This window comes from Equus przewalskii, unplaced genomic scaffold (assembly GCF_037783145.1).
Source record: "Equus przewalskii isolate Varuska unplaced genomic scaffold, EquPr2 ChrUn-13, whole genome shotgun sequence".
NCBI classification, from domain to species: Eukaryota; Metazoa; Chordata; class Mammalia; order Perissodactyla; family Equidae; genus Equus; species Equus przewalskii.
The window spans coordinates 1,364,152-1,377,524 of record NW_027228750.1 but is presented as its reverse complement, the minus strand read 5'-3'; the positions used below and the strand labels follow the sequence as shown (position 1 = coordinate 1,377,524).

At 40.7% G+C, this 13,373-nt stretch overlaps 1 protein-coding gene across 6 annotated transcripts in view; it reads right to left on the bottom strand.

Annotated features, from left to right (window-relative positions):
- The window catches only part of TBX15 (T-box transcription factor 15), a 104,197-nt gene that overhangs the window by 15,745 nt on the left and 75,079 nt on the right, over nucleotides 1-13,373 (bottom strand). For all 6 annotated transcript variants that reach the window (XM_008516138.2, XM_070607737.1, XM_008516139.2 and 3 more), the window contains one exon: nucleotides 13,121-13,185. In XM_008516138.2, coding sequence (XP_008514360.1) covers nucleotides 13,121-13,185 — 65 coding nt within the window. The remainder of the gene's footprint in view (nucleotides 1-13,120; nucleotides 13,186-13,373) is intronic.

The following is a 13,373-nucleotide window of genomic DNA, read 5'->3' as shown; positions in this document are numbered from 1 at the left end:
AAATACCTTGGGATAAACTTAACCAAGGAAGTGAAGGATCTATACAATGAAAACTACAAGACTTTCTTGAAAGAAATTGACGACGACATAAAGAGATGGAAAGACATTCCATGCACATGGATTGGAAGAATAAACATAGTTAAAATGTCCATACTACCTAAAGCAATCTACAGATTCAATGCTATCCCAATCAGAATCCCAAGAACATTCTTCACAGAAATTGAACAAACAATCCTAAAATTCATATGGGGCAACAAAAGACCGCGAATTGCTAAAGCAATCCTGAGCAAGAAAAACAAAGCCGGCGGAATCACAATCCCCGATTTCAAAACATACTACAAAGCTACAGTGATCAAAACAGCATGGTACTGGTCCCAAAACAGGTCCACAGATCAATGGAACAGAATTGAAAGCCCAGAGATAAAACCACACATCTATGCACAGCTAATCTTCGACAAAGGAGCAGAGGGCCTACAATGGAGAAAAGAAAGTCTCTTCAACAAATGGTGCTGGGAAAACTGGACAGCCACATGCAAAAGATTGAAAATTGACCATTCTTTTTCACCACACACCAAAATAAATTCAAAATGGATCAAAGACCTAAAGATTAGGCCTGAAACAATAAGTCTTCTGGAAGAGAATATAGGCAGTACACTCTTTGACATCAGTTTCAAAAGAATCTTTTCGGACACTATAACTCCTCAGTTGAGGGAAACAATAGAAAGAATAAACAAATGGGACTTCATCAGACTAAAGAGCTTCTTCAAGGCAAGGGAAAACAGGATTGAAACAAAAAAACAGCTCACTAATTGGGAAAAAATATTTACAAGCCACTTATCCGACAAAGGGTTAATCTCCATAATATACAAAGAACTCACACTGCTTAACAACAAAAAAACAAACAACCTGATCAAAAAATGGGCAGAGGACATGAACAGACATTTCTCAAAAGAAGATATGAATATGGCCAATAGACACATGAAAAGATGTTCATCATCGCTAATCATCAGGGAAATGCAAATCAAAACTACACTAAGATATCACCTTACACCCGTTAGATTGGCAAAAACATCCAAAACCAAGAGCGACAAATGTTGGAGAGGTTGTGGAGAAAAAGGAACCCTCATACACTGTTGGTGGGAATGCAAACTGGTACAGCCACTATGGAAAACAGTATGGAGATTTCTCAAAAAGTTAAAAATAGAAATACCCTATGACCCAGCCATCCCGTTACTGGGTATCTATCCTAAGAACCTGAAATCAGAAATCCCAAGACTCCCTTGCACCCCTATGTTCATCGCAGCATTATTTACAATAGCCAAGACGTGGAACCAACCTACATGCCCAGAAACTGATGATTGGATAAAGAAGATGTGGTATATATACACAATGGAATACTACTCAGCCATAAAAAAAGACAAAATTGGCCCATTCACAGCAACGTGGATGGACCTCGAGGGTATTATGTTAAGCGAAATAAGCCAGTCAGAGAAAGACGAACTCTATATGACTCCACTCATAGGTGGAAGTTAGTATATTGATAAGGAGATCTGATCAGTGGTTACCAGGGAAAAGAGGGGGTGGGGGGAGGGCACAAAGGGGGAAGTGGTGTACCCACAACATGACTAACAAAAATGTACAACTGAAATCTCACAAGGTTGTAATCTATCATAACATTAATAAAAAAAAAATAGAAAATGAACTTTGATTTCATTTCCATAACAGCAAATTCATTTCATAATGGCAAATGTATTAATAATTTTATTTAAATAGTCAGCTCTTTATAGGATAGTGACCATTTATCCAAACATAAAATCCAACTGAAAGAGTGAGTTATAGAAGCAGATTGAAAAACTGGGAAGGGTCTTGGGTGTCATCTACTTCTTCTTCCTATGATGTCATCTTGGATGGTTATCCAGCCTCTGTTGGAGTACTTCACAACGAAAATATTTAGTTTTTTGGCAGATCTGTTAGTAAGTTCTTTCGGACCTTGAGCTGAAATCTCTGATGTAACTTTTACCCTCTGGTTCCATTACCAATGGGTAAATGGTGAGAGCGGCAGACATTTTCCACATCCTCGTTAGGAAGACCTTCCTTGGCTGTTTAGAATGTAATGTATGACATGCCATATATGGGCACACCCACGGTCCATCCAGTCCAGGATTCTGTCACAACAAGGGTCCTTTTGGTAGTGGAGTTGTGGGGGAGGGGTTACGACTACCAAAAAGTAATAGCTAAGCCCACACATTCCCAATCATGCTTTATTAATCCACTGTGGCTCCATCTCTTATAGATTTACCCTAGACCCTTACTGAATATGTTTATATATTCAGAGTTTATCTCTTTTTAGAAAAATTAATCCTATTTGTTTACTATATGCCACATCTTATTCGTCCTCAAACTCCATTAAGTTTCATTGGATAGATCTAATTCTTAGAAAGTACTAGTTCTATAGATCAGGATTTGGTGAAGTGTCATGGCAAGATAAGTATTAGATAATTCACCTCTCCCCACCGCTGGAATGTCTACTTTGAATCCCATGTTTTTCTTTGTCCCATCGCTTAGCGCAATGCCTGTTACATGGCAAGATCCCAATTTATATGCTTTGAATTAGAAAGTAAAGAAATGAATTTTCACCCTGTGTTTTATTACTGAGTCATTATTTTATGAACTCTAACCAGAACTCATTTTTCTAATCCTAAAACTTCGGAAAAAAACTTGATGTAAAATCAAGTCTCTGAAGACAAGAGGAATCCTCAAGTATAGACATGGGAATTATTTCCGTAGCTGTTTGTGCCTTCTTGACTCAGATCTCAGAGAGGTTTCAGTTTTCCTTTGGTTTTTTCCATTCTGGTGATAGAATTTCTGACCTTCAACAGAATCTGAGTCCCCAGCAGAGGCCAGTCATTTCTGCCCTCATTTCTCTTACAAGAGTCCTTGCCAACTCCCCATTGACATTTTCAGCCACTTGGATGTCTATTCAAAATGTATCCTGAGCAACACATTGTTTACTTATTCATCATCATTCTAGTTTAGTTTTGTAAAATTTTATCTCAAGGTTCTTAAAAGTGAATTCATCATCTAACATATTTAAAAAGCGCTCTTAGGTAACCACATGTCATTAACATCTTCCACATGGTGGGCCTCTAGGGTCTGTTGCACACCAGAGACCTGATGTCATCTTTGAGGTTTCCAGTTAGAGACGATCAAATTGGCAAGTGTCCCTCTCTTGCTTACTTTTCTCTGTTTGCTCCAGTGACAACAGAGGCCATATCCAAACCCCCTTTGTTCAATCCTTTGGCTGTAATCACTTCCCTGATTTCCAGGCCTCTTCTCTTTAGACTTTCCAGTCTGCTCACTGGCCAAACTAACAGAATGTGCTGAAGAGGAGGGAGAAAAGGAAGGAGAGAAAGCAAGCCAAAGAGCGCATTTGCAAATTGAAGATGCCTTGAGATCAACTGATTTGGAAAAGTAGCCAGACTGTAAAGAAAGTCTTCTCATTCAAAAAAAAAAAAAAATGATGGGACCACCCTTTTGAGGTTCAGCAAATATTTGAAAATTATAACAACAATTACAACTATATTTGGGAACCTATTAGGCAGCACACCAATGCATAGTTTCTGCTTTTTATTTGTCTAGAGATAGAGAATTGCTTTTTTTATCTTTCTTCCATTTATTTTTTTCTGTAGTTCTGACTTTTGACTCTTCCTCATACTATTTGTTGGTGATCAAGGTAACAAAGGGAGCATATGTCAGGGATCGATAAGGCCATTGGTCATGTCTCAATAGAAGATAGTCAAGGGCTAAAGGAAGTCTACTGAAATGGGGAGCTTGAAGTCATAAAGGAGTTACTCAACCAGGAAAACAATTATGTGCTAGGTTCAGGAGACAGAAAGGCAAAAAACCCCACACAGTCTTTACCCTTTAGGAGTATCCTGTTTAACAAAAAGAGAACATGTAAATGAGTAATTTCTGATCTGTGTGATAAATGCTACACTGGAGATATGTTGAAGATGCCATGGAGCACTGAGAAAGAAGTATTTAATGCACCTGGAAAACTCAAGGAAGATTCCATAAGGCCAATTATTTAAGTTCAATATTAAAGGGTACCCAGCAGTTTTCCACACAAACCAAGAGGCAGGAAGAGCTTTCCTAGCAGAGTTAACAGTATATGCAAGACTTGGAGGTGTGGAAGAGAAGGCATGTTTTGGGAACTGAAAGCAGTTCAGGATGACTGGAGCTCTGGGTGCAAAATGAGGACACCATGGACAGCATGGATATTTATCTCACGTTAGGTTCTTGGATTTTATCCCATGGGTAGTACTGTGCCTCTGATCTCCTTTCTTTTCTCTTCCTTCCAGTATTTGAGAAAACACAAAAGCAGAATATACTGTTCTTTCAGATCTAACTTCCATATCTCAACTTTCTAATTCTTTTTCTTAGACTGTCCTTGGTCCACTAAGGTGAGATCACACCTTCCACACATCCTTCTCCTTCACTGGCTCTGAAATTAGCCGCTCCACCTAGATTCCTCAGCGTATTTGTTGTCTGTGGATATTCTAAAAGACCTCCCAACAGAGGTCTGCAAATTGGCAAAAAAAAAAGCCATCACTCAAAACTGGGTTTAGATGGTACAATAAGTATATCTAGATGATGAATTGGCTGTCATTGAGGTTTGGAAGAACTGGTGTCTATTGGACAGAAGCTGGGAGTTGAGTTGCAATTGTTCCTTACCCAGTGATTCCCAACTTGGGAACTCTGTCCCCACTTGGAGTCTGAACAGGTAGCAATAGCAGCCCATAAGGAATTTTCACTGCCGCAAAAAGTACAATAAAAGTCAAAAATAACACAAAGCAGGCTAACTAAAATATTATGTTTCTTTGCATCTGACTAAAATGGTCCAACTTTAATTTGGTAATACTAAATCACCTCATGGGCAGGTCAGCACAGTCGTTAAAAGCACAAAGTCTGGAGTCAGACTGCCTGGGTTCACATGGAACCCTGCTGCTCATGAGCGCACCTTGGCCAAGTTAGATACCTCTTCATGCCTAAGTCTCTCTATCTGTAAAATGGAGATAATGACACTAATCCATCCTGAGTGTTACTTAATAAATGCAGACTGATTAAAGACAAAATATATCAAAATGAGAGAAAATACAGTGAAAACTTGAGGACCACTGGTCTAACTCAAGCAAAAGAAATCCTGTCGTCTGCTCAGGTTGTGACCTGTAACAGGAGAAAACATTCTTGCTTCACTGGAATTCAAAGCTTTATCAGCCCTCTGGCTCTGGATTGAATGTGGAGGGACCTGTATGTTACCTAATTCCATTTCTCTTCCTCTCCTCGAAGAAGCAAAAACATATCCCGCAAACCTCTGTAGGCCTCATTATCTTGCAGATATTTCTGACTCCAATATGTTAGCCATTAAAAAGACGTCACTCTGTTAGATGACACCATCCCTGGGCAAGGGCCATAGATAATAAAACAACTGCCAACTCTCCCTGGCAAACCCACATGGACAAAAGGACAATGGTGGAAAAGGTTCATGACAGAGGATGGAGAACAAATAACAAGGCAGAGAAAAATGTTAAATACTGGCTGAAAGACCATAAACCAATGGACACGATAAACAGCTATGGCCTGGATGAATAGGAGGAGGCTGGCAGGATGCTGCTGCCAGAGTCCGGTAGAGGGCCAGCTACCGTGAACTATAGATGCAGCAGCGCCTGAGAGGGAGTGCAGCACTGATTACTTCCATAGGTCTGCTCAATGGCACCCATGCTAGGGATAAAAGAGTATGCAAAATCTACAGGGGCTAGTAAGATTGCCAGGAAAGAGCAAGATGAGATTGGCTGGAAAAATACAGCCAGCAGCTCTAGGGAGAACAAATGAAAATATAGAAAATGAAAGTAAGGGAGACACTTGGAAAGTCATGCTGGTTGAAAGAAGGCAAGTAAGTGGTCAGCTCATTAGTTCTAAGCTTCCTATGGGAGCCGTCAAGCGTGACAGGGAACTGGAGGTGGAGGAGGGCAAGATTGTCTGCTGACTGGCAAGCTGCGCCTAACAGAGGAGAGCGACATCATTCTCTGGATGCTGTCACTCGCTGGATTTGCAAATTCTGAATGCTAGTACCTCACTGTACTCAGTTTTACCATCAGTGAAATGGGAAACATGGCACCAATACCAATCAACTCAGAGGTAAAATATACCACTTGGACCACAGATACTATATGAAATGATTATTACTATCATTTACAGACTTACAATTTGAATGCCTAGAAACAAATATATAAAGTTGAACTGTATGAAATTGCTATTTTACCATCGTGACTTACAAATATAGTAATTTCATCTTTTTAGCTTAATAGATAGATAAGAGTGTAGAGAAGATTTGAGACACTTGGTTATAATAGAGAACTCTGACTTTCGCTGAGATCCACTTGCACCCTCCCTCCCCCGACTCCCAAATAAAAGTTGTTTCTTTCAGATCTAAGCAAAGAGGATCTGTCCTGGAGCTAAGTTCTGGCTGAGACTTTTCCTTTTCCCTCTGTTAACTTCAACTTCTCTAATTCCTTATGTCACAGTCCTCTTTCTGGCTGCACACTCATCCTTATTGGGAGGATGAGGCTGGGCCCTGACAGGGGTTCCTGTCTATGCCCAAGGAGATGGTTCTTCACTCTGTGAACATGACCTTGGGACAATAGCTGCTGAAGAGGTGTTTACAGGAAAATTCTTTACTTCCAAATATTTCCCCCGACACCAGTAGAGATGCCTTCCTTTGGGTTAAGTATTAGCATCATTAAGCATCCTCTTCCAGCAAGCAAATACATCCATTCCCATAATGCAGCTAATGGCTCCATTTTTAGATCACCATACCCTGAAATATTATGTAAAGGGACTCTAGGCACCAAGGACAGCCACCAGCCACATTCCCAGCAAGAGCAGTGTGAGCTGAAAACACTCTGAAAATTAGCTCAGACGCAGATTGCCTCCTATCCTTCATCCTGCAGGCCCTATTGTTTTTTCAACGAGGGGAAACCTATTAAAACTACTTACCCATGTGAGGCAACCTCCCCATGATACAGAGCCTGCCACGGGCTCCTTTCCCACAGTTCCTAAGTCATGGAATTTGAGTGTCCTGGTTCAAGCCACCAAGGGTAGACTCCAATAGAGAAAAAGATGCCCTCCTAAAAAGCTGCACCAACTCCCTGGACTACAGAAGGGCCACTCCACCTGGGGCCTTCATGAGACCAACAGCAGTGGTTTCTGGGATGCCCTGTCAGTTAGGAGTATCTGGAACAAACCATGTCACATAGGACAGTGCCCGTTGCAGTTGTCTTAGATGCACTAGAGGGTGGGAGGAAGGGTAAAGCCCAAGGTCAGACATAAGATGAAGGCTGCTGACATAGGAGAACCCAGAGTCATACACTCCATGGCACTTTTAAAAGAAGTTCATAGGATCTCTCACTCCCAAGACAGATCATAATTTTAACCCTCTCCTTTTTATGTACATGTTTGCTTTGGAAGAAGTCCCTGGGAATTATATAAAATTTCCCAAGCTGACGGGCTTTCTGTAAAATCTTGGCAGCCACTCTTAACAGGGACAAGGCTTTCACATTAGATGTGGGTTGAGAGACCCACAGAGTCCTCTTTCCTTCTGCTCCTCTGACTATCCCCTTTAAAGTGCAAGGTCTTTGCGGTGGTAATTCTCCCTCTAGCTGAGCACAGTGGGCTCTCCAGGCTTGTGGACAGATGTAACTCCCAAGGCTGTTTCCTGACCAGGAGACTTAGTGCAAAGACTCTTGCTTCTCTTCAACTTCATGACCATGTCTTCTCTTTGGAACTGGCTGCGCGCTGGGGTGGCCACAACCAAAGATATAATTTTGCTTCTCAGTTCGCTACTGAGCGATCTTTGTCAACCGAACCTCACTTCGCTTGGCCTCAGCCTCTGGGATGCCTTCTTTCCTGAGGCCCACAAACTCTGCAACTTGCTGGATGTCCTCCTTCTCCAGGGAGCCAGGCAGCACAGACATGCCCCACTGTCCAGAGCCAGCTCAGATGACCTGAAGGGTGTGTGTGTCTAATCTTTAACTAGGCTAAATCAGTGTCTTACAGTAGCAGGTCATCTCAGATTTGAATCAAAATTGCCCTCAGTCTCTCAGACTAAGCCTATTTATAAGATTCACTCTTTCTTCCCTTCTTAGTTGGTATCCAAAACTAGGTCCCCACTGTTGCTCTGCCTGACTCACTCTTGGATGGGGTAAGACTTCTTACTCCAGATTTCCTGGTTTTTAATTTCTTTACCACTTATCAACTCTATTTATGGTTTTGTAACTAAACAAACAATTATTATTTTACTCAGTATGGCACTAGAGGAAAAAAATCTAAGAATAGAAACCTGGAATAGGTCCAGCCGCAGTCTTCAAGGAGCTTACATTCTAGCAGGGGCAGAGCCCAGGAACACAGAGCGCAATACAAAAGGGCCTCTCAGCTGAGGGAAGCTATTTTCCCCCAGGACCAGGAAGGTGTTTCCTTTTTCCTCCTAGAAGGAGAAATCTTCCAGAAGTAACACTGCATATTGTGCCCTGGGGCTAGGCCTGATTAAAGGTAAACATATAGTGACCACCCCCACCTCCACCGACAAAGCCAGATTTCGGCCACATAATTTCTGAGAAATCTAGAAGGAGGAAAAATTTAGAAGTAAACATAATTTCCCTCCCTCAGGCATTGCAGAGAAAATGCCTGAAAGCAAAACTGTCAGTGTCTCCCCTCTGATAGGACCAGCTGTCTACTGCTCTTCCCTACAACACTCACACACACACTCTCACACCAACACAACACACACACACAACACACACACACACACACACACACACACCTATACTTCAGTGTGGACTTCTAATCAGGGACAGAATACATGGGAATGAAAATTAGCAGCTCCATAAGCAAAGTCTGCAGGGTGGTGAGTGTGGAATGCCGCTTCCTAAAGAAGCAGGGAGAACTATGATGGGCTCTGATGATGGCGACACCACAGGGCTGACGCTGTGGGCTCACTGGGGCTCCTGTTGCGGTTTTGGAAGGCCCAGTGAATATCATCTCTTGTCCTCATTTGAACTCAGAATAAATTCTGAGAAAGACCCAGGAGCCTGATGCAACAGAGACCAAAATACCAGTTTTATTATTGCTAAAGCTGTCTGGAGACTACGTCATAGGTGTGAAGGCTGAATGAGTGGACCAGAACACCCCTGAAAAAGCTGAATCCCCAGAACTGCAGGCTTCCTCTGCTGGGCTTATCACACAATGGAAAGAACCCAGAACGCACACCCCCTGGAGGCAAGGAGGTCCTGAAGAGCTCCTTCACCCAGACCTAACGATCAGATCAGTCACTCTGGTTCCCACTGAGGGGAAGGAGACAGTGATGGGGCTGGAAGCCAGGAGGACTTCTCCATGGATATCTCCTTACATTAAAATATGAAGACTGGGAAATAAGTATCCTCACTATAGCTCCCTCAAGTTCTTCTCTACACTCAGAGGATACTGCTGTCAGCACAGGCTGCACTCCCATGCACTGCAATGAGAGGCCTACAGGTGAGAGAGATGCACGAGAGGCATTTAAAGAGAGTGTAGTGGGTGGCTGTGTCCTCCTCATCGTTCCTCTCATACTCCTCCCTTCCTGAGCCTCTGGATCACACTGGGATGGATTGAGATCGACAAACCTGAACGTGTTTTGGTTTGAGGTTGGGCAAATTCTGCAACTCCAAAGTATCCCACAAATGTTTTGTGTTCTGCAAAGCCAAAAGACACTGGTCAAGCACTTTCCCCCTTAATTTTTAAGCCCATGTGTTTTTAAAGGAAATGTAATCCGTATGTTTTGGGTACATTTATATGCAACTCATCAAACCATGCTCATCATCAGTATGAGTCATCTGATGTCTAAAATGCATAGGGAAGATCATAGATTTATAAGAACTCAGCACAAGAAGGGAAATATGTGAAGCACTGGCTGGAAGGTGATGAACTGGATTCTGGTATTAGCTCAGAACCACCGGTTCCCAGAAGCTTTATAAATAGTCCTTTATATCCTCATCCATCAATCCTTCCCATCTGCAAAGTGGCATTAATAATTCTTGCCCTCATCAGATCCTGCAGGCAGCTACTAAGAATTAGTGTGATTATCAGGTAATTTTGAACTTTTTAAAGAGAAAATATAAGGGCCTCTGTAGTTGCCCCAACAAGTTTGTGTTAATTTAGCTTCCCAGAGCACTGGAGGATGAAAATGGCTTCTACCTTTAGTAATTCATCCTTGCCCCACTGTGAGGCAGGTGACTTCAGTGTCATTATATCACAATTTCACCTCTAGGGAAGTTCATCCCGACTTCCTGTACTCTTCTAGGGTACCCCTTGTTTACAGGGGTATATAAAGTAGATGAAAAGGTCATGGGGAAGAGTCTACAAAGACAGGCAGAGAATAAACAGGTTGTTTTATTTGAAAAAAGAAGGTTCTGGGTACATGAGTAGTATCTTTAAGTAGATGAAGGATTTTTAGAGGAAGACTTTTATTCTCCATATCCACTGAAGATAAAATCAGTCAAGTTTAAACTGTTAGTATGATAGAGCGCAACGTGCACAGGCTTTGAAGTCAGGCTGACTTGGGTTTTAACCCCTGCTCCAGCTCTACTGTGTGACACTAGGAAAGCTGTGTAAGTTCTCTGAACCTCAGTTTCCTCATTTGTAAAATACAGGTTGTTTTGAAGCTTAAAAAGAATGTACGTAAAAGGTCTGGAACACAGATAACATCTTTAATTATTAATATTTACTTAAAATAGCTGCAGGTTTTAATGGGACATAATGAAGAATTTCCATGCTATCAGAAAAATAAATAAATAAAGAACTGAAATGGGCTAATGAGGATTCGCAGTTCTTCCTTCCTGCAGTCCTTACAAAGAAGAGCAGCCTACCAAGCAGGACAGACAAATAACTGTCTGTCCTGAGCAGTAAGACATTCATCAGCCTTAAAGCAGGCACATGCCAGGGCCAAAGGAGGTGTCAAGGTTTCATCACAACTTCCTAACCAGAGGCAAATGCTTCAAGATACATGGTCTTATTCTTAAGATTATAGTGTGGCTCCAATTCCCAGAGCATAGCTCTTGTGCTGGTCAACACAGCCTAGCTATCCCAATTTTCTGTTCTAGGTCATGCCTCTGAAAAACAAGGACGCCAATGGGAGAAAAAGGCAAAGAAAAAAAGAAAACAGTCTTTGGAGTGCCAAGAAGAAAATAAACATTACTAAATGACACTAGAGATAGAGAAAGAAAGAAAAAGAAAGTAATTGAATAATTAAATTTAGTAGGGTTGGCCCCTGGAGACAGATAGTTGGGTCTAGAGCAGAAATTCTTAACTTTTGGTACAGATCTTTTTGAAAATCTGAAGAAAGCTATTGACCTCTCCCCAGAAAAATGCACACCTGCTCACCCACACACGATTTTCCTTACAATATTTAGAAACTCACAGAACCCCTGAAATCCATCCATGGACTCCAAGCTAAAGATCTTAAGTACCCTAGAGGCTTCTTTATGAAAGGTCATCTTCTATTTTGAGCTCCTTATCACTAACCAGGTCTTCAGTAAGCCCAGAATGCAGAGCCCTGAAAAGGAGGCAACAGGAAACAGGTCACAGGCACTTTCTGTGACCCGGACACGGAATATAAACCGATTGGGAAGAAGAGGACAGTCTGTCTGAAATGGCAGGAATAGGTATTCATTCTTCACTGGCCAAATTTTGAACACTAAGGCCTTTGTCTTATATTGAACTAAGAATCATTGAACAGGAAAGCATTTGGCCTGGAATACCTATGCCTGCCTTTTAGTTGCTTGACTTCCATCATATTACTCAATTTCATCATCTTCAAACTAGAAGTTGCAGTGAATTTTACTTACTTTTAGATGTAACCTTAAAAATTCTAAGATAAAGCTTTATAGAAATCTAAATGTATTTTAAATATATAAGAGTTTCATAAAGAAGTGCTTTCATAAAATGTTTTGTAAAGTAAATAATCACTACAACTGATTTGTATCTTAAATTTGGGTTCCAGTATAATGTGCCACATAGTTCATGAAGTGATTCTAAATACAACACTAGATAGTTTATCAAAAAATTCTTACAGAGAAAATAGCAAAGATAACTCCTGACAATCTGTGTTATTCAGATTTAGAGAAATGCCCCCAAGTTAGGAAAATATCTGAATGCTAAAATAAATAGTTATTGCAAAGCCTACACACTTTATAAGGCACACATGTCACATTTACTGTTTCAGTATGGTTTATATAAAATGAAATTTTCTGATTGAATAACCTTAGCTATATCTGCTTTCCCCGGCAATTTCAGCTCTCTCCTAACTCTCCATAGATATTAATTTTATATAGGAAAGGTGAACTAGGAAGGATTAGGGAGAAGCAGAGAAAGTCCACAGTCTCTAAGGCTGTTTACAACAAGAGCAAATAGTCTTACACACTTCAGCGATTCCTAACAGTTTCACCATATAACAACCTAATCATTATGATGAAGTTGGGTCATCAAGAAACGTGTACACTCTCTTTACTAAAGCAGGAAACATCTAATATATTTTGGAAATATTTCCTAGGAGAAAAATGGTTAATTTTTTAACAAAGTTTTAGCTCCTAAAGGTAATAATTTCCTGAAAAACTTTATTTTTCCACAATTGCTTGTTTCTTGATAATGAAAAATATAGAGCTATCACTGCAGGTCCTGTAGCCAGCTACAGATACTTACCAGAAACAGTAGCAATCTTTTGATAATAATAAATTACCATAAATTTTGTTTTAAGTGACTGAATTACCAAGTGTGATGTAGAGAAAAAATACCATGAGGGATTTGATCTGGTGATTTACAGTGTGCTAACAAAAAATCTAGATAATTCAACCTTTTGGGGGTAGCTTTTTGATTCTTGGATCAGCTATCCATTTCTCCTTGCCTGTCAGCACAATGGCATAAAATGCCAATGTTCTCAAAAAGCAGGAGCCAAAGGCACCAATGAGGCATGGGGGGAATAATGTCACATAGAAAAGAAATGTCAGTGAGTCTCTTCCCCAATTATTCTCACCTGTTTCTTCCAGAATCTCTAAATCCTTTAGCAAAAGGGTTTCGGTCAATTTTTAATCTGGTGATCTGTAAAAAAAAAAAAAACAAAAAAGCATGAATTGTATTTACAATAACTGACTTCTTTTTTGGTTGCTCCTAGAAAATTAACAAAAATTGCTCTGTTAGTAACAGCTGTTGTTTTTATTTAGTTTCCTTTTAATCTGAGATTTAAATTGAAGTTGATATAAGACTTGGCCTGGCACACAGATGTCTGA